The 27,859-nt window shown below is 37.0% G+C and overlaps 4 protein-coding genes across 7 annotated transcripts; 1 reads left to right on the top strand and 3 right to left on the bottom strand.

Annotated features, from left to right (window-relative positions):
* Positions 1 to 66: 66 nt before the first annotated feature.
* Positions 67 to 4,819, bottom strand: LOC113669693 (CUB and peptidase domain-containing protein 1). The gene is made up of 6 exons (XM_027185770.2): positions 4,667 to 4,819; positions 4,136 to 4,273; positions 3,167 to 3,429; positions 2,307 to 2,454; positions 1,628 to 1,847; positions 67 to 796 (listed from the first exon to the last, which is right to left on the bottom strand). The coding sequence occupies exons 1-6, from the start codon at positions 4,731 to 4,733 to the stop codon at positions 229 to 231; spliced, it is 1,404 nt and encodes a 467-aa protein (XP_027041571.2). The 5' UTR covers positions 4,734 to 4,819; the 3' UTR covers positions 67 to 228.
* A 122-nt stretch (positions 4,820 to 4,941) lies between these two features.
* On the bottom strand, positions 4,942 to 17,928 carry LOC113669691 (protein SERAC1). 4 transcript variants are annotated; one of them, XM_027185769.2, is made up of 18 exons: positions 17,823 to 17,928; positions 17,383 to 17,416; positions 17,024 to 17,163; positions 16,124 to 16,225; positions 15,007 to 15,135; positions 13,651 to 13,772; positions 12,365 to 12,505; positions 11,403 to 11,516; positions 10,288 to 10,450; positions 9,987 to 10,024; positions 9,713 to 9,828; positions 9,262 to 9,382; positions 8,024 to 8,124; positions 7,653 to 7,750; positions 7,444 to 7,495; positions 7,215 to 7,345; positions 6,951 to 7,094; positions 4,942 to 6,096 (listed from the first exon to the last, which is right to left on the bottom strand). In XM_027185769.2, the coding sequence occupies exons 3-18, from the start codon at positions 17,151 to 17,153 to the stop codon at positions 5,972 to 5,974; spliced, it is 1,827 nt and encodes a 608-aa protein (XP_027041570.2). In that variant the 5' UTR covers positions 17,154 to 17,163; positions 17,383 to 17,416; positions 17,823 to 17,928; the 3' UTR covers positions 4,942 to 5,971. The 4 variants fall into 4 exon arrangements, with proteins under 4 accessions (XP_027041570.2, XP_089053344.1, XP_027041568.2 ...); XM_089197218.1 differs by having other exon boundaries at positions 9,262 to 9,379; XM_027185767.2 differs by lacking the exon at positions 17,823 to 17,928 and adding an exon at positions 17,565 to 17,714.
* LOC113669694 (serine/threonine-protein phosphatase CPPED1) lies at positions 17,738 to 23,390 on the top strand. Its single transcript, XM_027185771.2, has 2 exons — positions 17,738 to 18,418; positions 21,126 to 23,390. Exons 1-2 carry the CDS (start codon positions 17,968 to 17,970, stop codon positions 21,569 to 21,571), a joined length of 897 nt encoding a protein of 298 aa, XP_027041572.1. The 5' UTR covers positions 17,738 to 17,967; the 3' UTR covers positions 21,572 to 23,390.
* A 625-nt stretch (positions 23,391 to 24,015) lies between these two features.
* On the bottom strand, positions 24,016 to 27,214 carry LOC113669695 (band 4.1-like protein 1). The gene has a single exon (XM_027185772.2). It carries the CDS (start codon positions 26,604 to 26,606, stop codon positions 25,395 to 25,397), a length of 1,212 nt encoding a protein of 403 aa, XP_027041573.2. The 5' UTR covers positions 26,607 to 27,214; the 3' UTR covers positions 24,016 to 25,394.
* Positions 27,215 to 27,859: the final 645 nt, after the last annotated feature.

The raw sequence follows: 27,859 nt of genomic DNA, 5'->3' as shown, positions 1-27,859 counted from the left end.
AACCACGCGACCCATCCGTTTTCGATAGAAAATGAGGCACAAAAAGAAGCAGAAACAAAAAGGGTTGGATGCATTGTGTAATTGTCATGAAATCTTTATTACTGAGTACCTTCTGGATGTATTTTTAAGTACTAAATAATTTTTTCAGCGTGTTTACATTTCGTACGAGAATGATACGTGAGTTATTGTATTTCCTAGGGGACCTTATTTCCCTTGAACAATGCTGACTTACGCTGAATCAGGATTTGTTAATATGTGGAACACCCAGTCCTTTAGTAATGCCAATCTTGCGTACACGCCATAATAATTTGGCTTTGCACAACTGTATCCCCAGCTGGTATCTCCCATCAGATACCACTTTCCGTTATCTTCACACACCAAGGGTCCCCCAGAATCGCCCTGACAAGCATCTATCCCTCCTTCCGGAAATCCTGCACATAGCATCTCACGCGTGATTTTGCTGGCTTCATACGAACCATTTTTAGTGCATTCCTTGTTCGAAACCAACGGAACTTTTGCCTCTTGTAGTTCATCGGGTGATGCCCCTCCTGGTTGAAGTGTTCCCCACCCTGTTATCCAGCAGTCGGCTCCTGGTGAAAATTCAATGTTGTCATCAGGAAGGCACACAAGACCCACACCGTTCATAAGTATTGCAGGACGATCCAAATGAATAAGAGCGACATCGTAGTTGTAATTTGTTATGCTGTTGTACTCGTGATGGAAATAGATCTTTTTGATGCCAAAGTCTTGTTCCGAACCGGTCAACAGTGAAGTATTTTTGTAATGTGCACCCAACCTACATCGGTCATGGAACGAACATATATTTAGAGACGTTAAATGTAGGGCGACTATGGACTACGGAGGAACGAAAACTTCGACCGAGATGAGTGACATGCATGTGAGCAGAGCGTAGTCGGCGAATTTCTCATACTTTATTGAGGGAAGGTACGGAGTTGTACCTGATGTTTGAACAAGAGAAAGGTTTAGGTCAGAACATTGACTAAGGGGTTGCTTTTCTACATCACGTTAACGATATCACCATATTCAGAGCAACTTGAAGCGCTTTTGAACATGAGAAATGCAAGCATTGTTTATGGATAACTCAGGGTTACTGATTTTGACCTCCACATACGCAGCAAGATATATGATATTTTCCCCGCCCAAACCAGGTGCATCTTCCGTGTTCATTCCGAACAGGCGAGACCAAAACCATTGTACTCTCCTTCAAACCAAATTACAAATTCTATTTTTCTGTATATATTTTGGGCCCACCAAAAAAATAGAACGAATGTATATTGAACATTCTCACAATGTGAAAAAAGAAAACCAGAGCAAGCTTCTTTTGTAGTTACTTCGCGCTCTTTTCGTTCTCTGTGGTAGATATTCTATGATTTTAACTTTGTATTTCACTCGTTCTGTACTCAGCCCTGTGCGAAAGAATAAGAGGGCTTGCGTCCATCGGTAGCCCTCAGTCACCATATCCTTAAGTCCCTATTAATCCAGGATTGAAAAGTATTTTTTGCGGTCGCTTGGTTCTCCCCAAGAACGCTTCTTTCACGTAACAGAGCTGATCAGATTTTTATAAGCCCTCAAGCAATTTGCTTCGTTTTGCATGTGATCAACATACCTGACCATGTGAGTTGAATAATCATCTCCTCTGATACTATTGACACAATGGGCAGCAGTCAAAACCCAATCGTGCAGCACCAGTGATCCTCCACAGAACTGCTTCCATTCGCCGGTGTCTTTTTGATACATGAGCATTGCTTGCCATGGCCAGGAGTTTGGTGTGGCTATAGCGCCTCCGACTATGCGCGTATGCGGTTTAACACCACAAAACGGTACAACTGGAAAAAAAATAAAATGCACTTAAAAATATTTCTTTCCTCCAGTGACCATAAGAAAAATTCTTCTTGTGAAAGCACGTCCTCCCGTTTTCAACAATTCAAAGTTCTAAGAGGTTTTAACCAATAAAAATGTAATGGATCTACTTTACCTGTTGTGCTAAAAACCAGGAAGAACTCAAAATTGATATCCAAGACTGCAATATTTCAGAATTCTAAGACATTTCAGCCAATAGCAATGTAATGTAAATTGATTGGTTTGGATCTAATTTACCTGTTGTGCTAAAACCAGGGAGAATTAGCATCCCAAGGCTATCATTGTTAGTAACCCCTTCCGCTCCAAGTAACCTTCAAGACAGCCAACAGTTCAGTGAACTTAGCTTGTCAGTCTCATTTTATCTCTTGTCCCATGGTTATCATTCTACTATTTTTGATTACGTCAGTATCATAACAATAACTTACATGGTGGGGTAGGGACAGGCGTCGGTTGAGGAGGCTGCGGTTGCGCTGAAGGGGGGTTTATGTCGCATTTATTCGTGTGTTCGACCATGATATCATCAATGGCAATGTCACCCATGTATCCAGTGCCAGCGATGCCTTCAAACACAATCTGCGCGTTGAACAGTAAATTAAACTCAGTTTGTAGTTACACATAAAGTTAGATATCATCAATGATTTGCTCCTACATGCAAATTGATATCCATTTGATTTAGTAGACCTCTAACCAGAGATTGAGACTGGTTTTATTGCTGCTTTCGTGTTGAGCGGTGTCTTGTGATGTCACTTTGGAATTTAATTGTGGTTTTTGAGATGGATTCAGGTTAACGGAAATGAGATTTCTGACATTAAATTGCAAGAGTTCCGACGTTAAAGTTCTAGACGTTTCGTTTTCGAACACTTAATCTCATTTGGACACTAATCGGATCGCAATGTTGCATTCCTTGCTGATACAGAGACAAAGTAAATTTACGCCTGAAAAACACGACGGAGACAACATCAATGAAATTTTAGTTTCACTGCAACCTCCAGATTCAGTCACAGCAGCGTAAAAATTGTAAAAAGTCTATCATATCTAAGATTTTCCTCCATTAAGATAGGTAATGGTTAAGTGTTCTATCTGTTATGCAAATAGATAGGTCATGAATAAGAGAGATGGCATTGTTAAAGAAACTTTTACGCAAAAGGGTTATCCTGTAATGAAAGTACTCTACACACTTACAAAGTTCTTTTAACTATTTCATCTGTCATAAGAGTTTTTTGTGCATGTAATGAATTTAACTTGTAATTTCTTAAGCTCTTTTCCTATCATGAACTAAATTTACCTTAAAGGTGAGATCTTTTGGTATGCTTAATGGTATTGCAGCATTGTGCCACGCCTCTCCATGGTCCCCATTTAAGCGCCACAAAGGATGTCTGGAACCACTAATGGACTGGGTATATACTGATAGTTCGCGAATATTAAGACCAAACATATGAAAGTAGAAACTAAGACAGTTTCCATCCGTAGCAGATATTTGAGGACTAACCAAATGGGCTGCCTCTCGGTTTAGACGTGGGCTGGATGTCTCGATGTACATGTAAGAACCTGTTCTCGCATAATTAAATGTTATGATTACATTTTTTACAATTGCATTGGACTGGGTTTATCAGCAACATCTTAGATGCAAAGCCGCGGCTCGAGTGAGCTTGTGTGATCTTATCTATGTATCGCTTTTATTAGTCGATGACCAAGTTGACAGTAAGTTGCTCGGTCTAGGCCGTATTGGGTAAACGATGATTTTGCGACGACAACAACAACAACAACAATAATAATAATGATAATGAAAATAAAAGTAATGACGATAATAGCTATATGATGATAATAATAATAATGATAGTTACAATAATAAGGATATTAATAATAGTGACAGTAATAGTAATAATAATAATGACGAGTTGATTGATTTAATTTCGATATATTAAGCTGAATTAATGGAGTTTTGATGAGGGTACTCGTAATCAGAGTAAGATAAAAGAGGACTAACTTTGTTTCTTACCCAAAATTAGAAATAATCAAAATTGAAAATTACGTGTTAAACATGACCTTTTTTAAATATGCATTTAATTTATTTTTATATCCTAAATTTAAAATCATATAAAGTTACATTCAACCTTTTATTTTCATACTCGTGTGTTGGTTGTCGAATAAGGGCTGGGGGCTGGTCTGTATGACCGATGCATAAATGGGGCCAAAAGTAAGGGTTGCCTACGCAACACTTGCTGTTCAACGTATACTTGTTGTAATGCCTGACCTGATCCAGTTGTGTGGTCGCCTAATGGTCCAGTGTTGAAGCTTGTAGTGACTCCTGTGTTGTTAGTCCATTCGAAATCAGAGTTTTGATCGTGAGTATATCCACATAGACCATTCTCAAAGTCGCAGGTACCTGGTGCTTGGATCAAACGCCAAAGTAATAAAAAGAGTGCTACTAAAATTAAGTATTGTAGCCAGGTATCAAGACCTCTTTCGATCAGAAGTATAAGCCTGACTCGCTGTCTAATAAATTCGGTTGCTCTATAGTTTGGTATTACTATCAAGGATCAACGAAACATCTTATTGTGATGGAGTCATAAGAGATCGTTACTAGAAAATCGGATTTGTTGACGGGGCCAAAAAGGAATTTGTGAGAAGATGCCATTTTCCTAAATGCCCAGACTCGTGGTTAACTATCAGATCAGGTCAGGCTCTGGCCTCTAAGCCACTGAGCACGAAGGCTATTACTCCCTCCATGGCAAATATTGGTCAGGTGAAGGACTAAGTTCTAAAGGAATCGAAAGGAGCTTACCTGCGTTTGCAGTGCAAACGGCTGCCACTTTTAGAAGAAGGCAAACAGAAAACCACATCGAAGCCATTGCGCTGCTCTTGGAAGTCGCAAAAAAATTAGGTGTGATCGTTTTTATATGGCTTAGTGTATAATCACCTGCAGTGTGAGTGACGATGAAATAGCGTTCGTTTATTTTTTACAACAATATAAGAAATGATACCAAGCTCGCCTGATTAAATTCCTTTGTCAATAATGATAACACTGATCATAATGCTTTTTCTTTTACGACACAATAATTGTTTTTACGTGTGCTTTTATTGTTCACCACCTGGAGAAAATTCAACAGGACACAGGGGGTGAATGAATAGGGTAAGTTTCTAAACAAACTGTGGTGCTGCGTTGGTGGGGGAGTAAAACAAGATAATTCAGTTTTATCAACTAAATTGACATGGTAATTCGGCCTCCATGAAGAGTTTATAAAGCTAACACTTCGAGCGTTAGCCTTTCGTCAGACGCTAACCCTTCGCTCTGACGAAGCCTTAAAAACTCTTTATGATGGCCAAGTTTCATTATCAACTCCGCTAATTTTAAAAAAATTATCTTCAAACAGAGGTGAAAACTGGTTTTTAACAACATGAAGCCGGAATTTTTAACTTCATGAAAAGCAAGAGATTACAATAATCTCTTGTGAAAAGGCATTTCTACAGCACTCTCCAAACTATTGGTGATCTTCCAACTGTCGATTTTCTTGTTTCCTTGGTTTTCGGAAAAGGGGGAAATTCCAGCTAAAGAATTGGCTCACGCACCAAACAACTGAACAAGCTCCACAGTCCAGAATACACAAAGAAACGAGCAAATAACAAGTGATGCAATACCCCTTACTGTTGTACTAACCTACGCAGTTCTTTTTATCCATATAGAACGATCGGTGTTTAGCTCCCCTTATTTGCTTTGTAAAGGTAAATATAATGTGGGAAAACATTGTAAAAATGGAAATAAAACAACTGTTTTGAAAACGTATTCATTGGAAGTGGTACATTAAAAGAGACGGAATAAAAGCTAATAATGGATAACAACAAAATCTAGAAAACAAAAAAATAATAGAGTAGAGCACGCCAATGTAAGCTTCATGAGGTTTTTTCTCTTATTAATGAGAAGCCACTGAGAGGCTAATCTTAATTAAACTTTTAACATCCTTAGCTTAAGTTCTTGGCTCGCAATTGACAGAATGTAAAGAGTTATAAGTAATAACATCATGCTAATGATTAAACTCGATACCACAAAAGATCTCTGTTAGAAATACGCATAATGAGTCCTAAAAATAAGTTATTTTGCTATCAGATTCTGTATAAATTGGGCGGTCTTCGTGTATCTTTCGTCAGTCTTGCTGCTGGGTTTGCATATATCAACGTGGTCCACATCAAGTGGTAAAAATTCGCCGACACCTAAATCTATAAAAGAAAATAACATGACTAAGGAGCAACTCGATAATTTATCAAGAAAAATGCTCGAACAGTTTCAAATATACTCATGGATGTCACAGGTTTGATACTACCGCACACGTGAAATTTAAGGTCGTGGGCCCTTTAATCCACACCACATAGAATAGCTCCGCGTCTATTTTTTTTTTCTTTATTCCGGACGTTTGATCACTGAAGTTGGGCCTCTTTAGGCAAATTTACAAATGTCACAAATTTCACACATACTGCACTGTGTTATGCTTCTAACCCTTTAAGGGAAATTGAAATGGCTCCAATTGTTTTGGAATTCAAGTTATCGACAAATGCCGGAAATAAGGCGAAAATTGTGACTAATGCGTTTCTAGTCATACTTTAGATTTTGAGCAAATTTTAAGACAGAATAGAGAATTGCGAACCTTACAGGATCCACGATAAATAAATGTTTCGAAAACTAAAGGAACGTGAAATGGACTCAAAGTCGTAAATTTTACACAACAGCGAAAAAAGGGAAAAATGCAAAACATCAACAAAAGACAAAGACAAAAAAAAAAAAAAAAGCATGCTGCTGTTTCAGAAAGGGGTCAATGTCCTGAGCTATAGTGGAGTTTGTTTAACCTCATTACGAACTGACAAACATGGTCCGAGTAAAATTATACAAAAATTGAGCCGACGGGCAACGAAAATTGCTTCGAGTTAGTTGCTCTGTGGGCCAAATTACAGAAAATGGCTGAAATCTAGAAGAGAGAGGTTTTGTTCGGGTTAGCGAAGGTTCACGTTTCGAAGGACCCGAGTTATGAAGGTTTGACTGGTTGGGTACAACACTCAAAACTTGACCGGTTACCAACCTGCAGAGTCATTAGTAACAAGTATTGTTTGTAACATCCATGACAGCTTCACTGGCATAGTCTCTCCAAAGCTTAGTAACTTGACTGGATGTCGCTGGACCAAGGAGAGAAAATGTTCATGAAGAGTGGCCAAAAATGGTGATTCTAATTTGGAGAAAAAAGAGGTTCCTAACATAAAAAATTGTTCAAAATCCACCTTACTAAGCTTTTATTTAAGATACCGTTCTAGACTGAACCACTAAGAATAAGCAATCTGCAACTTACTCTGGCATAGCTCTTTTACTTCAACTGAGGGAAGGAGAAGATGGCTGGCCTGGGTTGAGTATGATGCCAAAGCAGAACCAAGATGAGGAGTGCTGTAAAACACGATTCCCTTTGTGTTGTCGCACATGCTCCTATAAATGAATAAAGAAACAAGAAATAAGTACAGAAACTTTATCTTCGTGCATTATTCTAAAGGAAGAAAGGCTTTGTGGAATCATTTCCACCCCACCGAAATTCGTCGTCTTTCTCCGCATCCAACAAAAGTTGCTTCACAAGTAGCCCTAGAGGACAAGGAAAAACCAAATTTTGGTGTAAGTAAATCGTGTATTGTTAAATCCGCCCATCAAGGCCAATATTCACTCCTTACTGTGTTTGTACGTTTGTCCGTCTATTCCTCAGTGTATTAGCTCGTTTTCCTGTGTAAACGGAACAACTTACCTCCCATTGAATGAACAATCCATATAACTGGTCTCTTGCCGACTCCTGCCTTGCGCAGCTTCCTTCTTATCTCTTCACTTCGATACAACAAGGACTGACTGGAAGAGAGCGAATTGTGGAACAATCAATAAATATACCTCAGGGGTCTATTATTAATTTTGGCGCAACCGATCTGTGAGAATTTCGATTCTGCTAGTGCATACATGGAAATTTTAATCAAACTACAACAACCAGCAGATCAATATCCACAGAGTTGTTTGAGAAAAAAAATTATTCTCCAATAAACGAGAAATTAATTTTCACAATTATCAAAGAAACCCTCAGCCGCATAACAGAAAAGCTGTAAAGAAGATTTCACATGTTATACTTACGTGTCAGGTTTCTGGGGACATTGGGCCACCCAATGCGACAGTGACGTATCATATTCAAGCATAAGAACCCGTATGCTGGGAATGTCCCCAACCAACCAGGACTAAAATGTTGGAGAAAAATCGTTTATTTGATATTAATATCACCTATTGTCAAATCTTTAGGCATCAAACCACAAGAGAACAACAATCTGGAACGAAAAATCTTCTAAAATCGTTTATTCAGTTGCAGTCATTCATAGCGGTGAAAGGTAATAAACATAATTTACCCGCCAAGGACGTTTCTTGGGCTAAGGATGAAACTCAGTGCAATAGATTGCTACATTTCTAGTATCGCAAGGACCGATGGACCCCGTACTGACTACATGCACAACGAATTTAGACCCCAAGGACTAGGAACCCGTACGACTGTGTTTCTAGAGTCCTTTCCCAAAGCACACCGGACTCGAAAGAATTCAGTGGTGTTATAATTCTCTTTATTTATTCTCTTTGGACCTCGTGCATACTTTAGGACATCGGGCAGATAACCTCAGAGCTCTTGCAGTTGTCGCTCGTCCTACTTTCGAAGTGAATCGCGAAACTTTCAATGCATACTTCAAGCCTTATTTAGAAAACCAACAAATCTGCTCTTTCCATTAATATTATTCATAATTATTAACATGACCGATTCATATTCAGGGCGATCCAAATGTTTTATACCAGTGCCAGCTGTCAATACTTTTGAAACTCAAACAATAAAAATACCCGGCAGGGATTGGAACAGAATCGACTGGATTTTGGGCGGAGACCCGCATCTTTGGAATTCCGAATAGTATTCCAAATTCTAAATGTGCGGGCCTTTGCGTGACCGAATTATGCATGGTCTCAGGCTCGTTAAGTTACCGGACTTTTGAGAAACAAGGCCCAGATATGGAAACGAGTAGAAGGCATTCAAAATGGTCTAAAATGGGAACAGGATTAGCGAGAACGGATGGCATAACTCTACCAAAAATGGAGAGGAGCACCCCACCCCGCCCACCTCCCCCAAAAAGTTTGTCTATGGTAGACAGCCAAAGTTTTTTAACAGTCTCAGACTAAGGCATGATTGTCGGCCCAATTGACTGCTAATGTTTGAATTTCCCAAGATAGCATCCAACACCAATATTGAACCCTGCACATAGAGCGACACCTTCCAATGCCTACTCCGACTGGGAAAGAATATGGTCGATTCAGAGCTGTATTTGCGCATATTCCTCGCATACCTTAGGCCAGCAGTCCGTACCAGAATTCTTGACACCTTTTTCTTCTTGTTGTCGCCAGGTCATGAAAGGACCACCGCGGAGGCCATGAACGAATACCACGTCGGCATCGATACTGGAACTACTTAAAGAGATTAAGAAAAGAGAAATGAATGATCGTTTCCTTGAACGAAGGCCAGTCGTTGTGTCTGCAGTTAGAAAAGTGCCCACACTCCTTCATTACGTATTTAATTCGCACGACAATAAGACCGCTTTAGAGATATTTATCATTGTAAGGGTTTTTTTACATCATATTTAGAACTTCAAAATCAGCCTGACAGAAATTACACTATGTGTTAATGGAATAGATCTATCAAAATGTAACTCCTGGGGACATTTTTGAGGTAGGGGCACCCATGTACTCTGCAGCTTCATGTGCATGAAGACGAGATGGTAACTTGGGTATTGTACTCACGAGTGCCGTCCCTGAGGATGAAGCAAGTAAACTCCGTCCTCGTAAGTCTCGTCTTTGCAGAAGTCTCTGTCAAGATTGGCCAGTGTTCGGACAGCGTGACTGAACAAAGCCAAGTCCTTCAAAGAAATTGAGTAGAGAGGCTATTGAAAAGGCAACTCTGCGGTACAGGATTGACTTAAAGGATTACACTGTAAAACCATATTATTAAACCGAGAATAAGTTACTACGAGGTCAACCTATCATTTTCTGGAAATGATCTCAAAGGAATACTCACATCGGAATACAACCAGGAACGTAAAAGTGGTAAGAGCCCTGAGAAAGAAGAAAAAAATTCACGCTACATAAACATTCAGTTCTACATAGAAGATAGGCATTCGCAAGAACTCAGCTCAGCGCCTACACTATGTTTAGCCACTTTAAATTTGAAAAATTTGACCAACTTAAAACTAGGTAAAGATGAAAGAACTTGTATTAACACAAATAAGAAAAACTGCTTCACTTCTAAAACGGATTATACACTGCTATCCTTGCTGAGGTTGGCAGTTTCTTGGCACACCTACAGCTCGTGTGGTTACCTTGTTCCACCATGCTGTCATGGGTACTTTCCTCTAAAGCCAAATTTCCAAGTAATAGGCCAATTTCACGTTTGATTCTTAGGCTGTGGAATCGATTTTTGATCTCACGAGATATCACATCCAAAACCCCACTCTCCACCATTAAGGATCGATGACTAGGAACCTGACAGAAGAATAAAAGGCGTTCTCTGATTCTTTCAAGTATAGTCGTCTTTAGTATACCAGAAGTGCAAGCTTGTTAGTGAGTGTGTGTTTTCCAGAAATTAAAAGGATTTTTCGCCGACAATGACGTTTCGACAACCTTAGTGTGGTTCATTAGTAAAATCAAGTGAAGATGTACTTGTACGCCGAAAGTTTGTGAAATAATTCTTTTAATAATTTGAAAAGTACTGCCCTATCCTATAAAAATATTACTCAAACGATGGCCGAGGGCAGGTTCGTAAAAAGCCGCACGGCTGCAGTTTAAGAAATGAATATGAAATCGATCTTCGCGGTAAGGCCTGTTAAAAAAATTCAGGCGCTGCACCGGTATCGCAGTGGTCATGGGCTCAAATCCCGTACAGGCCTGAATTTTTTCAGCCCATATCTTTACTCGTGCTTAACTAGTCTTCATTACTGCAAAGATCGCTTTCATATTCATTTCTTAATCCGCAGTTCACGTCTATCAGTGATTTCCATATATTCACAGTCATTGAGTATGGTTGTGCCGAACGGGAAAACATTTGACTCTCGGTCATGTGTGGAGGACCTCGCCCTACGTAATGACTTCGAGCTAAATATACTTTTCTGACCCTCTTACTCAGTCAATAAGAAAAAAACTTTAAAACTGTTTGACAGTTTTGTTTACCTGTGATGCTATTGGGTCTACGACCCAAATAATTATCGTTAGTAGAGATTGATCAGTTTTAACCTAACGCTCGGTTTTACGTACAAATCCCCAGTAAATTTTAGCACAAAAAAGTTTTCCTAATGTCGAGTAACAAAGTTAGTAATATCCGTCACAGAAGTATATCTTTCGTTTCGTAATGTCTTTCGTTTCATAAAATGCCTTTGTTGTACCTAAAATATTTAGGAAAAAAATGTTGTAATAATGAGATCTGTCCCAGTTGCCATACCACTGAGTGCCTGTTTAGAGCTTTGAAGTAGTACAGTTCCACCTGTTCTGCTGGCATAGAACTGAGACTGTGAGCAAAGGACAGACTTTCTCCACTGAAACTCCAAAATACTGGCTATGAAGAGAAAATCCTAGCATTAAATGACCAATCTGACACACGCATATTACCCAGAACCTCCTGTCCTTCAGGGAGATATTTACCCTAAATTAGTTTCATTATGTGTATCCACAATATGTGAAGAGAAGCCCTAGTTGGAGATCAACGACAACTTCATCACAAGCAAAATGCTTTGCACCAATTTTTAATACGGTCGAGCCTCTCTAATAAAGACAAAGAGGTGTCAGATAGAAGAGTCCGTTTAAGAAAAGTGTACGTGTTACAGAGGTCAACACGATGAAATTACTATTAGAACCCCACTGAAGTTTTTAAGTATCTAGTAGAAACAGAGACACAAATTTATTACCTTAACAACAATTAATATTAAGTAGCGAGACACTGTCTTGCAGAACAACTAAACGAACTACTTTGCAATGGTATACCCATATGAAATAATACTTATTCAAGTACATGTGAGGCGAATAGAAATTGGAGTCAAAATATTAAAAAATAGCCGTTAATGTTGGAAGAAAGATTATTATATTATCAAAACTTGAACATCAATCATCGGGTATTTCACACCAGTGGATAAGGAGAAGAAGAATCACAACGTCCCTTGTGATCACATAGACAAGATAATAACCTGATCACCAGAGTGTCCATAAGACGAAGGTTGAGTTTATGTATATTAGCTTTCTGGTTAGTGATTTAGTGTTTGCCAGGTGTCCACATTAGAGAGGGTTGGTATTATAGGGTCTTTTTACCCAAAAGTTTGAGCATTTTGTCAGGACATTAATGACTGTCGGTATTGGAGAAGAGTCCGTAAAGGAAGGTTTGACTGTGTTCTGGATATTATTCATGCTTACTCTACGATGCTGGCTTGCTGATTTGCCAGTCAGTATTGCATTCCGGGTAAACCATGTGGTACAAGGATCTAGGCCAGTAAGAGGTAACTTAAGAAGCAAGGCTTTCAGGTCACTCTCGATTGACTCAGGTGGTGCATCAGCCTGTACAAAAGAAAAAATATCACATACAAACATAGTTACATGCCATTTCAAACTACCAATTGGCCTATCAAATTATCGAGTCATGATATTGAAAAATCATGGAACTGTAAGTTGAGTCAAAAATGGAGCATGAATCAATAAAGGAAAAACAGGAAAACAAGAGCCACAAAAAAAAACTCCACTGGACCAATTCATTACGAAAAAAAAACAGCTAAAGTTGCCAAAGTTCAAATAGGTGAGGTTCTATCGAACGTATCAAAAATAATTAAATTGCTTCAATTAATAATAATCTTGATCATATAACTTTTTTTTATTTTGCCAGAGGGTACGGTAATGAATCCTGCAATCTAATTGGTTCTTAGTGTGGTCCGGACTTTCCTATCTCTGCCACGGGCACTCTAGCGCTTTCGTGAGTCGCCGAGTATATCCACACCTTCGTAGCCATTTTTCATAAATATATTTCATTTTGCGGCTAATCAGTATTTTTAAGAAAAAACGTCGGTCATGACCTCAAGCCGATAAATATCATTTTACTACTCTCGTTTTCTCATTCCCTCAAATCCCTTGGGTTGCCAGCAAAACATTTGTTTCGAAATGAATTTGTGGTAGCAAATGTGTCATAGAATGGGTTGACACGCGGCCTTAAAGGCCTATTCTAATAAGAGAGAGCAGACTGTCACAACTTCAAACATACGTTTGAATTCAGTTACAATTACCTTTCTTGCCATTTACTGAGCAGAGGTAAATATTCATAGAATAATCGTCGACGCTAGTGAATAATACTTCCTGTAAGATCATTAACAGTTTTTGAAGAAAAAAATTGCCGTTGTTTCTTTTCTAAAGTGTACATACGCTTTTTTTTACGCGCTCTCTAATTGACAGGTGTGAGATTGTGACCCATACTTGTAAAAAAATGTTTCAAAGTTTGTTAGGAAGCCTTTTAAATCATCTTTTTCATTACGCAAATAAGAATGTTTTTGTGAAGCCTCTCTCTTTACTTTGTATTACCTATGTTTTCTTTACCATCTACTCACTCAAACATTTTTTAGTTTATGGAGGATCTTGCCGTAATGTAGCCCTAAATCATCAGAGTTCTTTTGAAAAGAATGTTGTTAAGTTTTAGAACATTTAAATTTATGCCTTACCCTTAATTCTGTTCGGTGCACACCAAGAAGCCTGGTATCGAGTCCAGGTAACCTGGCTAAACCAATCAGAATCCTGTTATCACATGACGCCACAAGTTCATTCAGCTCCTGAGTTTTCACTTCTAAAAACAAATAAATTCACTATCTAGTAGGTCCAATTTTTATCTTGTGAATTCAAATTTTGAATAAACATAGAATAACATAACACAGGCCAAATACTTTCATCAGGCATTTGCGATATATTCTCATATTTAACGACGCTGATTTTTTTAACGCACCATAGTTGCGTTTAAATTTTATGTCGAGTAACAAATCGCACAGAAAAATTCGTTTGGGGAAGGGTTCTGTATATTTTCAAAAGCACTTCTTATTAAGTCGGCAACATTGCTAACCAGATTTTAAAATTTTCCTTTAAAATTTGTCTCGTTCAAGGTTTCGTTGAGAGTTCTCTCTCGTGCAACAGCTAGGGATCAAAAATCAGCGTTTACGATCTACTCGTGTGACCTTACACTTTCAAGAAAGTTTCCATCTCGCTCATTCACTGAATATCAGTTAGAGCTTTCCTCCTAAATCCTAACAGAAAGTAGTGCCACTCCTGCTGATTCTTTAAAATCACCTGAGTGGCTCTCAACGACTACTTTAACCCTGTCACTCCCAAGATTTTACTAAAGTAATCTCCTCACTGTCTGCAATACAGTTCATAACGTTGTCATTTGAAGAATTTGGCATTGGATCAACTAATATTGCCCTATTTGACATTTTTCATCATGCTCATCAAGTGTTTGCTTAATATCATATCGATACTGTAAGGAGAAATTCTCTCTTGGTTAAGAAGAGGTCATTCGTTTTAAGAAACTGTGCACTCTCCGGGACAAAATAGTTGAGAGAAGGAGACAAATACCACAGTTTTTGTAATGAAGCTATATAGTAGGCAACTAAAAGAAGATGAACCATGTTGATCTCAATGTGCATGTATTCTTACAGTGCTATCACTGAAAAAGAACAGGGAGAGCTTACCCAATACAGGTGCATATTAGAAAAGGGGCACTTATTAACAAAAACAAATTTGAGGGGGGAGTTTATTAGAAAGGGGGCCCTAATCGGAACAGCACACACTAAATAAAATCAGATGACAGTAGTATAATACAGTTATCCTTGCTCAAAAGGAAAGTACCCTGAAGGGGATATTGAGAAGTTCTCTTAATAAGCATTATGATAAGTCTTCATAGATTTAAAATTCACTCTCTGGCCCATAAATACTTTAAAGAGAAAAATACAATACAATTTACACCCAAAGTTTTCTAACATATTTATGTAAACTAATATCTCTTAACCCTGTACTTATTATCCATTTACCATCATGAATCTTAAGGGAAGCCAGCACTTGTGTTCCAAGTATCCTCACATCATCATCATCAAACTCCTGAAGAAAAGCGAGGAACTTCTGAGGTACTGACAAACGAAGGGCCAGGGGAGATGATAGAGCTGTTAAGACAAAAATATTAAATTTAAACTCATTGTTAAAAAACCCCTTCATTTGAAGGGGTTTTTGAATGTGCAAATTAAAGTTTGTTTCAACCCTTTGCCAAAACTCTTACAAAGTTTTTTTTTTATAGATCTTCTCAGTGAGCCAATGACTCCGTTAACAAGAACCTTTATGTATCATATAATTTTCTTGTAGAGTATAAACTTGCAACTCACAAGTTTATGAATCTATGAAAAGACAAATGGCATGAATTTAACATCTAACCAACCGCACTCATATTCATCCAAACATCACTGGTCAGTCAAACAACTTGAGATTTGATTGTTTTTCCCTTCAGCTATTAAGAGTAACTACCACCTAATTTCTCTATACATTGTTGCCACTAAATCAAACAGTAATATTTAACTTATCAGAATCCAAGAAATGACCACCCACTCAAAAACCTCTTAACAACAAGTTTTCTTTGTCAGTATCATAGGAAATGGAAAACAGTATGGAAAATATATCTACTGATGTTAGGATGTAAAGAGTTAAATTGTTGGAATCTTTTGTTCTGCTCTCCTTTTAGTTTTCATCATCTGAATGAACCCAGTTTCATGAGATGCATTTCAAAAATGTAATGATTATGTTTAGCACATTTAATAATGAGTTCTCCAAGTGAAAAATAATCTAGATTTCAACTGTAGATATCAAATTGAACAACCTTACTATACTATACCCTAATTACTATACTTCTTAACCCAAACAAATTGCCTAAAGACATTTCCTTATTTGAAAAAATAATCTAGATTTCAACTGTAGATAATAAATATCAACCTTACTGTACTATACATTAATTACTATACTTCTTAACCCAAACAAATTGTCAAAAGACATTTCCTCATTTGGCAACTTTGCCAGTCGTCCAGTCAGTTAAGATAACCCCCTGATAATCAAATTTATTTAAAGCAATGTTCTAATGTTTTTGGAGTTATTGACCATAGATACCTTTGGAGAACTGCAATATCAAGCTGCTTGGTACAATTGACCACAATGTTTTTTGCCAATCTTCTGTATCGGTAAATTTCCAAGCTTCATCAAGCCAAGGTACTGATAGAACAGATAATGAAATGGCTAGTTTTAGTAAATCATAAAATTTACAAATGGACAAGTCTGGCTCTCAAGGAACAAAGAAAGCACCACAAAAAGTTGTTAGGAAGTCTTTTTAATCATCTTTTTTATTATGCAAATAAAAATGTTTTGGTGAAGCCTCTCTCTTTATTTTGTATTACCTCTGTTTTCTTTACCATCCAATCCAAAGCTGGTACAATAGACAGTTATTGAATGAGGTTGAACATGATATCATGAAGAAAACTGAGGTCTGACTTATCTGCTGAAGGCAAAGGCTGAGGCACAAGGTTTATAATTCTTGATATCATGCAAAAACCACATTCAACAATTGTTTTATTACACATTTTTGAACATTGTGCAAAAAGGACACCTCTGTCTGAGTTTGTAAAACTCTGAGAACATTACAAGGACAAGGAGCCTGGAAACTTGGCAGACTTTGAACTTGACAAGATAAATGCAATATCTGCAGCAGATTGAATCAGATTTTTATCGTAAGTCTAATGTAAGGGATATCTGCCATATGTTGGCATGCTGTAAAAATTTAATTTCAAATTGTTATTACTTCACGCATTATTAATTTAAATTATTCTGACAGCAGTATTCCACCAAAGACCAAAACCTGAACCTTCCATTTCCATTTTCATTTAAAAAATTAATCTTTCACACACAAAGGAAAAGAAAGAGGCCTCTTTCTTTTGATACTCTGATGCATACCAATGAAGTACCCTTCATCCCAGGCAAATAAAGTTTGTCAAGATCGACCACAGCAATAACTACCTTGCAAACACTCAGCTAAATCATGACTGCTATCTGCAATTTCATCAGTGGTAAAATCGAAGCCTTTATTGATTCTGTTGTCTTCTTTAATAAGGAGACTTTCGATGTTATGAACAATTTCCCACGTCATGAGACCAGCACTGTAAACGAAGATTACAGCAGGTATTGTTACCATACAGTGATAAAACTTTCCATGAAACTAACTCACATTTACTTTCCATCAAATTTTGCTCAGCTTTTCCTCAAGAAAAATGCTTTAAAAATATTTCACTATTCAGAGGTAAATTTATTTGTTTCATATGATTTTAAACCTAGAATTTTTTTTTCAATTTTGTTTCTAATCAAGTGGTTTCACTTACCCAGCAAGAATGGATGCACATAGCTGCAGAGGGGCTGAAAATGAAAATAATAAAAACTGCTAACACTACAATGCTTTGTCGGAAGAGTATCTAAGGGCAATAAATCTTAGGACATAATCGGGGAGCTACATGATGATTGCAAAGAAAAACGATCAAAGATCATCCTTTCAACACTATCTTACCTTTCCATGTCATATTTTCAAATCATCCTCGATTTGGATTACACATAAAAGCATGTCTAAACCATAAGATTAATTCTCCGACTAGAAACTAACTACTTTCTGTTTGGGAATTCGCAATTTCTTTCAAAAAAAACTAACAGGCGTTATACGCTTTGACCCAGATCTCGTGCGACAGTTGCACTTTCTGTCACGCTAACAGGTCACGCACCAACAAGCAACCAGCGCTAAGATCAACGGATGATGTAAAGTAAATTTTACCTTACGACTGTCAGCTACATCTTGGGTGCAAACAAGGAAGGTAATTTATCCTCTGTATTAACGACGTTTCTTCTACAGGAAGTTATAACGTTCACTAGTTCCAGGTCTCTTCCTATTCGAAAAGAGCAGGTGTTGGATCCACAACATGGCGGAAGGCGCATTTACGAAGGCCGTTAATCAAAAATACCCTGGATTTACCTATGAAGCCGAAGGGAAGTGGAGAGGCCCTTTCTGTTTCGTCCATGCAGCAGACACACAGTTTGGCTTGATTGACTCGTGGAATGGAGTCCCGCTTGCCGAGCAAAAGTGGGAGAAAGAGATCGTGTTAACACGTAAGGCTATCGTGGCCGCAAACAACTTGTCACCGAAACCTAGATTCTTTGTGGTTTGTGGTGATCTCGTTAACGCGTTTCCTTGGGAAGAATATAATGATTCACAGGCCGAGGATTTTAAGAAGGTTTTCAAAGAACTTGATCCGAGCATACCACTAATTTGCGTGTGTGGAAACCACGATATTGGAGATTCGCCAACGCAACAGTCATTACAGAAGTACCGCAGCAATTTTGGCGATGACTTTTATTCTTTTTGGGTTGGAGGTGAGAGTTATCACTGCTTTTGGTGAAACATTAAACATATATTCAAACCTGATTTTCCTTTTGGATGTTAAGCGTAAATTTTCTCGACTATAAAAGATTTCGTTATCGCGCCCTCGATAATTTGTTTTCTATTATTCATCGTATAAAATTTCACTTTTCAAGTCCTTGATGGTGCGTTATATCGGTGCATTTGTATCATTTCATAAAAATGTATCAGTATGCCGTCGCGAGAAGCCTTTTAAATTATTATTATTATTATTTTTTTATTTATTTTTTTTCATGCAGAAGTTTACGCTTCTATGGAGATTTTGAATTTTTAGTTTACGTCTGTAGGAAATGTACTTCCCATCCATATGAGCTATGTAGGGTGGGCCAAGAGGGGAAAATCGTCATCATTAAGGAAGTAACCGCCCGTTGTGACAACCTTCAAAAGTGTCCTCCGTGGCCACGATGACTATTGGTAGATTTAATTTGATCTTTTAATAAGTTTTCCATTAGGCCATTCTGACTTAGAATTGGCATATTCTCTTAGTCTGTGGTTAAAAAAAAGAAAAAGAAATAATGATAAAGTCAAAGAATACTTATGGCCAACTCTTGCATAAAGTATTCAATCAAGAGATGAAACATGGTTGTGAACTTGTAATTACTGGTCTTGCAGCAATGCAAGGTTGCTCTTATCTCAAAAGCCAAGCTTCGGGAAAATCATGGAGGGTTCCACAATTATGGTAACCATCCAACTCAGCAAAATAATAAATGCATACAAAACCAGCACAAAATAGTATCCTGCAATTATCAAATTACTATTTGCAGAATTTGACAAATTGAGATGCTGCCATTCAAATCTTTCTTAACCTGTACAAGCTAAATTCCACTATCTTCCATTCCTATGTCACATTTCACCTCACAGTTGCACAATATAACACAACAATCTTTGTTCACAGGGTTTTCTCCCACTCCCACAAACTTAAAATTTTTGTGCCTTGGAACAAATATACCTCAGAACACATTTTATGTGACCAGAAGTTTTTTTGACTGATTGAAATTAAGGATATTCAGAAATGAATTCCACAAGTTTTCTTTTGTCAGAAAAAGCACATGATTATTTTTGTCCACTTCTGATCGATCCAGCTGCTGATTACTTAAGATAATTGAATGTAATCAAAGTTTTTGTTTTATATCAAATCATAAACAATCGAAGCAGTTCCCAGTACTGGGTTTGTGCCTGAACTTGATAAACTTTTGTTCACTTGGAAGGTGATACTTAAAGCAATGATGCATAGTATAAACTGTAACAAAGCCTCTCTATCATTTTATGCATGAGTTCGGGACAACTAATTACCACAGTGTCTACATCTTAGATTCAGGATGAGTGAGTGACTCATTGGGATATTAGAGTCCCCATAAAAACTTGTTTGCACAAGTTAAAAGAGAAAATTTTGAAAGAGCTGCTTAATTATAACATGTGCTGCATTCAGCCTACTGTCAATCACCTGATGTACAGCAAAATTTTTGTTATTATAGAATTTTGTCAAAATATGTTTCTTTTCTATGAAGCCAATACATATGTATTTTATTTAAAGATGAATGAAAAAAATGGTTACTTTAGTATATAAAAAATGTATAAACACCCTTGTTTATCTCCTTAATGAGAAAGATGAAGGACAGCTTTTCTCATACCATCTCACACTGTGAATTTAGAATCCCTACGGGATACTGCAGCAGATCTGTTAGGCCAATAAAAGTCTCTCAGTTGCCTAGATTCCCTTTCCCCACTCGAGTTGAATGTTTATATCTCTCAAGGGGGATAGGGCCACTAGTGATTTGGTCTGCCGAAAATGTGTTAGAATGTTCTCTGCTTCTTACACAATAGGATTAATTTATAGCCATGTTGCTAACTTCGTTGGTTCAGTAGAGGAGTGGTAAGACATCAGCCTACTCATTTCATTAGTTTTATGATTTCTGTCCCCAATTTTTGTATTAGTTCATAAATATTTCAACCATTTGTGCCAGCCACTATTAGGGTGACTTTCCATCACACAAATTTAAAAAAAGAAGTTTACTTAGATAATTAAATTAATTATGATTTCGCCGCCTGGTTAGCTCAGTTGGTAGAGCGCCAGTCTGCTGTGCGGGAGGTCGAGGGTTCGAGCCCCAGACCGGACCAACACTCAGGGTCTTAAAATAACTGAGGAGAATGTGCTGCCTTTGTAATTGTACCAGCAAATGGTTAGACATTCAAGTCTTCTCGGATAAGGACTATAAACCGTAGGCCCCGTCTCCTGCATCTTCAGTGTTACATGGTCAGCAGGGGACGTTAAAAAAACCCACACACTTGTCGAAAAGAGTAGGGGGCGTAGTTCCCGGTGTGGTGGTCTATCTGTTGTTTCATTGTACATTTCATGCATGGGCTGGGTGGGTGAGTGAGATCAAATATGGACTGATAGCGGCAGCCAGAGGCGCCTTTACAAGCTGACGTTCGATCTCACTCAATTAGAATTGTAAACCGCCTTGAGACAGTATGTGATATGTGCGGTATATAAATACTCATTCATTCATTCATTCATTAGAGAGTCAAAGCCAAATTTTGTTGCACACAATATTATAACTGATGCGAGTAAATGTATTTTTTTGGGAAAAGATTAAATCTCTCACAGTCACTAGCAATCATTGCAATCTCATGGTCCTGATTTCTCTTTTCTTTTTACAGGAGTCTTCTTCATTGTTCTTAATAGCCAATTTTACAAAGATGCAAGTCAAGTGATTGATCAGAAACAAGAACAGGACAGATGGCTGGATGAACAGCTTGAGTTCGCAAAATCATGCGATGCACATCATATTGTGATGTTTCAACACATTCCTTGGTTTTTTGGCAATCCTGACGAGAATAACGATTACTTTAATATCGAGTTAAATCTACGCAAACAAATGCTATCGAAAATGAAAAATGCAGGGATCAAATATGTATTTGCTGGTCATTATCACAGAAATGCTGGTGGCTTTGATCAAGAGTTGGAAATGATTGTCACGAGTGCTATTGGCCAGCAAATTAACAATGATAAAGATTCTGGGATGAGGATTGTGTGTGTGGGCTCAGAAAAAATTACACATGAATATTATGAACTTGACAGTGTTCCAACCTGCGTAACTCTCTAGTTATCTGTTTGATATTCATCTGTGTGGAAGATTTATGAAAATCCTGTGCAGTCAGATCCAAAAATGAAAACAAGTTATGATTTCAAGAATGAGAGGTATCCTTTTCATCATGTTCTGCCCATTGAACCAACTTTACTCAAGAGTCATTTAATTTCAAACACTAGTTATCAGCTCATATAATCATAGGAAATTTTATCAGAGTTGGGTTAAGAATAGACTTTGTCAGGGACCCCAAGTCCTGTTGTTTATTTGCTTAGTACCTGGTAGCTTGTACTGTACTGATAATTTCATTAAATCAATAAATCAGTTATTACTTTGAATTACAGTTTTTAAGTAATACTTTGAGAAAGAATACCAATTCAATTATGGCTTTGGCAAGAATAGCTTTCTAGGGAACTACCAAAAAGTAATGGGATGGTTGGAAGGCCAGTAACAAAGTAAATAACAAGTGGGGGTGAACTTTTATGTCAATAGCACTTACATGTAAGCCTGGAAAAACTAAGAGACCAATAATTCACTTGTGACAGTGGTTACATGTGGCACATAAGTGAGAATAAAGAAAAAACCAATCTTGCATCTTCCTTCAACATGTAACTAGATCATTTGAATGCAATTTTTCTTGCTTTTAATTTATTTTTTATTTCTTGATGTGTGCCATATTTATTTAGAAGATTAAAACAGAAGCTGTTTTAATGGCAGTACAGCAAATGTAGTTGGTTCTATCGGTTACCTGCTGTCCTATCCTATAATGTATTAAAACTTATTTTTACTGTCATGTTAATCACTATTAATATGACTTTGTATGGTTTGTAGTTATTGCACAAATTTTAGATTATTATAAGAAATAAATTGAAAGGAAGCTTGATCTGTATGCATTACTGAAATAGTACCACTTATAAAGCCAATGGCAATATTACATAATATGTCCTTTTTTACAATGCAATTGTAAATAATGTTTATTTGATTCTTAGGTGGCCTGTAACACTTCCTGAGTCTTTGCTTGAAATTAGTACTTATAAGTTTTAAGCTTTAAATTTAAGTTTATTCAAGTCTGAGAAACTTTGTCTTAGTTTCCACCTTACACTGTTAACTCAGTACAACAAATGGATATGATTTTATTCACTACATGTACCTTACAATGACTTTGTAGAGTTACTGTAACAACTGGTACTTCATTTCTGTAAGTAATAGACTTCATAATTATATAGAGGACATAATAGGGATTCATCTTAAGCATGATGTTGAAGCTGCCAGTTGTTAATCCTGTAATTTTTATCCCTTCAAAAGAATTGCAGAACAAGAAGAACCTTTCAAGAACAAATGTGAATATTTAAAGGAATTTTCAGACAGTAGAAATTTGATTTTGCAGTGAACATCATGCTTAAAATCTTGTCTCTTGTCACATTTGATCAAAGTCTCCAATCACAACTCAAGGATGGACACACAGGTCCTCTTATTGTACATTCAATGGGTAAACTTGTCTCACACAAACATACATGTACTTTTCAGTACCCAAAATGGAAGATACATTTTGAACTAAGGATTAAAATAACTGTTTAAAATTGTGAAAATGATGAAAATCATGAACTTTGAATTTTGACATTACTTCATTGTTAGTACTTGTGCAACAAGAATCATAACATAACCACTGAATTCAGAATTGCTTTCCTGAATATTTATAAACATTTTTATAACTTACAGAGTTAAGATACTCAATACTATATAGATCCTCAAAAATATATATCAATGCTTCACATACAGGAAATTATTGTAATATTAAGATTATTACTCAAATAAATGTTTTAAGCTTTGCAGCATATTACGAGTTATCCACTGATAAAATTTGTCCACTAGTCGCTTTTTTTTTTCAATTTTCCTCCATTTTAATGATTACAAAAGAGAAATAGAAAAGGGTATAATATACTGAACAAATAAAATACCCTCTATATTAACTCCCATTTTTCATTATTGAAACAACAAATTATACACTAAATTGCCTATGTTAATTAAAGCCTCTCTTAGCTTGAGCAAAACATCCTTGTCATAACAGAAATGTTTTCACTTTACCCCAAATGAGCATAAAAATGTACTGTACTACAGTAAGCTGACACTTAAATATGAGTACTATTCTCACTATACTTGCCAAATTTAAGTACTGCCAAAATTTTCCCAAAACACAAACCCAAATTTTGGTAGATGAAAGCAAATACAGGTCTGATACCACACCATAAAGACATTGACCATCATAATCCCCTCAAGATGTAATTTGTTCTGTCAGGTTGGGAGTTTTAAATTTGAATACAAAGAACTTCCATCTCTTTGTGACAGTAATAGAATCAACATCAATTTCAGACTTGGAATAAAAAGCAGTTAATGGTAGTTACATTTTTTTCAAAGCATTTGGAAACCAGGCAGACTTTGAACTCAACATGACAGATGCAACATTCACTGCAGACGTTGCATTTATTGTGCAAGCTTCACATGCAATTTTATGATGATTGAATACTCTCAACCACTCAGCTTTTTCATAATAAGTCTAATGTATAGTAATACTTTGAAGAAAAACATGTTTCAACTTAACTAATACCATCATAAGTTTAACGCATTGTCTCCATCTCCTTGCCTTTACACATTTACATTAAAATTATGTTTACTTAACAATTCAAATTCAATGAGCTTCCCACTTAAAAAGAGCAAAAACACTTGTTTAAAAAGCAAATTATTTATTGATAAGGAAAGAGTAGACATTTTCTTAAATCATACCTCAGGTAAAAACATGACAGAGAAAAAAATAGTGCAGCATTATGACTTAAAAATGGAAAAATCTCACTGTCATCATGTCTGTAAGGAACAAGAAAGTTAGAGCTGTTAGTAACATTAAAAAACCAGATAAAACACTGACATAATAGAGAGAAGATAAGTTGCTCACTAAACAAATTAAATGTAATCACCAGAAATGCAAAGGAGTAATTACAAACTTCTTTTAAAAGCTTAAATAAGCAAAATATATAGATAAATATTTATTGTTCCACCACCATGCAATGGAATATAATGTGCAAAATATGCCACAGCATTACACAAAAATATGGATGGAAAGCTGAGTTACAAAATGGATGCACCGAATGATCCAAACATTAATTTTTATATTTTAGCTTGATGTTCAAAGAACCAAACTTTACACATACTAGTTACTTATTGTTGAACACAAAGAACACTTGAGTAGTTTTCATTTGTGTTGATTTTATCTTTTGCGCAATTGATAATAAAATCAGGAAAGGCCATAAAACTAAAAGGTAAAATACAAGAAAATGAAATGAAAGTGGAATAAAAAATCTTCCCTTGTTAAATTGTTTAACATGTAATAGGAACAGACATTATGTTCTTTGTATGTATTTTTCTGTGCCCTTACTTGACTCTTGGTAACTTTAAACATTACATTACATACATATTTCTTATCAATAAAGTTATGTTGCTGTTCTTTGTTACTGAACACTTTATAACTCTAAGTGAGAGGGAATTGCTGAAGGTAAATTTGCAAAGGTGCAACGTCTTTATATCACTGGCACAAGCATATTTAGCTTTCAAAAAACCAACTTTTTCTGACCATTTACTGATAAAAATACAATCTTCCTTGGAAAATAAAGCAAAAAGAAGGGCGTATTGTTTAAAAAAAAATGGTCATCTGAAATTAATATAAATAATAATCAAATAATGTAACCACAACAGTTATCAAAAAAAAGTTTTTGTACAGTTTTCTTTTCATGATCCACAATCACACACCGGTGAATTCACTTTATCATTAAGACCATAGAATTATACGACCTTATACGTAGGTCATGGTGCTTGAGTTGCTGGTATTAGGGCTTTCATCGGGGGATGAATCAGCTGGTGCACTTTTTTGTCTACGAGGCATCTTTTTTCGAATGGAATCGGTAAATTTCCTGAAAGATCCACGGCTGCGTGTTTTGCCAAATGTTGACGCATATTTCCTGTCGTTGCGTTTAAACTGACTCGTGCCTATGTGAGAATCGACTTCTCCAAACGATTTGCTTCGTCGAAATAACTTCTTCTCAGGCTGGTAAAAAAGCGCTTGATGCTGTAGAGCGTCGTGCAGAACCCTTTCTGAGGCTTTGTGGCTAAAATGCCCTTGAAACCTGTAAGAATAGCTTCCTCCGTCTTTCCTTTCATGAGAATAAACAACCACATAAAATTTCCTGTTTTGAAAAGTCATGGTAACAATTTCGTGCCAGGGAAAATTTTGAACCACATTTCCCGGTATTCCAAAGGTGTCAACATCAAAGACGAGAACTCCGCTACTACATAACGCCAAATGTACGTTATTACCATTTTTATCAGTCGCTCCATGATGTATTGACATGCCATAGAAAGGAAGATTACAAGCAATCTCTAGGAAGGCAATTCTTGCTTCGCTAGGAGTCATACCTTTATGAGAACGATGTAACTTGTAAACGATATTTTCGTATTTCTCTTCACTCAATTCAGCATCGCAGTTTATTCCGTTAGGGGGAGCGAAGAACGACCCCAATAAATCCTCCAAATAGCCACGAGTGTGCAACTTGGGGTTGAAGTCACCAAGAACGGCCTGAGCGAAAAATCCGTCCAGAATGGCGTGCTCATTGACAGAGGTGATAAATTTACCTCGAATCAGAGAATCTTTGATTTGCAAAATCAACAATTCTTGAACTTCTTTGGGTTCGACAGAGGCTTCTAGAGGATAGAACCTCACAGCAAATTGAAAGGTGTACGGTTTTCTTCGCTGAGGTCTGATCTCTTTTTCAAAATCCAACCACGTTAATTCGCCATCAACGCCATCTACAAACTGCAAGCCGAAGTAGTTTCTCGTGTTCGGCGACAAACTTAGCTTCTCACACACTCTGTCGAAGAGTTCTTGTCCTTTAGCAGACTTGCTATCAAATTTAGTTACATAGAGAGAATTGTCAAGAAGAACAACTTGACATTCCAGTCTTCCATAAGATTTTCGTCGCTCAAATTTTACGGATTTAAAATTCGGCATCTGAAAAACTGAAAGTAAGCTTGAGCACCGCAATCACCTCTAATAAGAAGGCTTTGCTGGAGCAACCTTCACCTCATTCTTCCAAAATATATTTTCCTTGCCATCCCTTGATTATTATGCTAACCCACAACCCAGAAAGAGTTGAATTTTTAAAGTGATAAGGCACGATCGCTCTGTGGGCAATGTCAACAAATGTTAAAAAATCTCCCCTTTCCCTCGAGTATTTCTGTTTCTGTTCTCTACTGACCCCTGATTGGCTCTCGATTGAAAGGGCTTTCTCGCGCGAATGTCGCGTGGCCGTCGTCGCTTGTAAGATGTCCTACGACATCGCTGTAGAGTTCACAAAGAGAGTTTGTCAGCTTATTTTTGCATAACATTTTAAACGAATAGTTTTTTATCTGATGAGCTCGTGTGAACTTCCTAGCATATACCTGTTTCCTGAACTTTTCCTGTCACGCAATTAGTGTACAGACACAAACACGTCACCTGAACCGGCCAGTTATCTGAGTTATTCATTTTACATAAATGTAAACTGAATTCATTAATTTTTTTTGTGTTCCAAGGGCACGTCGTGCACACTGAAAGAATGGCCGACACGTAGGTCATGTGGAATTAAGCAAGTTTATTAAATATTAATAATAATTAATATCTCGTGCATTACATCAGCAAAATCTCAATGCTCTTTCAAAAATAGTTTATTTTAGGATCCAGTAAAAACCTTTTACTTTAATTAATTGTAATGCAAAAACTAAACAAAAAGTTAGATCGACATGCTCAAATATTAAACAAAAAATTTTAGGTTTGTTTTTAAAAATACAAACGGACGGAGCGCTCCCCACGTCTAATGGATGCACAAGATGAAAAAGCGCGACCAGTTTGTCCTTAGCACCGCTCTAAACAGTAATCCCATTGGCGTGGGCCGGTGGTCCGAAAGAACCCGTACGGCCTCAGTAAGTTCTTTTGCGATAGATTATGTATGGCTCGAAGGAAGAAGGGAAAAATTATTGCAAAATCTTTCCAGCAGTTGCCTGCTCTGAGTGGTCATATGATGAAATGCTTATTGACTAAATTTGGTCGGCACGGACGGGATAGTATTTGGCTCTCAGTCATGTCACAATTACCTCGCTGCTCTCAGTTTGTACGTCATGGCCTTAAGCCAAATAATTTCTCGTCTGGCCCCCCCATTCAGTCAATGTGTACACAGTATCCTTTCGTTAGATTGCGCTAGAATGCTGACAGATGCATGATGTTTT

This window comes from Pocillopora damicornis, chromosome 2 (genome assembly GCF_964200805.1).
Source record: "Pocillopora damicornis chromosome 2, jaPocDami1.2, whole genome shotgun sequence".
NCBI lineage: Eukaryota > Metazoa > Cnidaria > Anthozoa > Scleractinia > Pocilloporidae > Pocillopora > Pocillopora damicornis.
The sequence above is the reverse complement of the archived record's forward strand: the minus strand, read 5'-3'. Positions and strand labels throughout refer to the sequence as shown.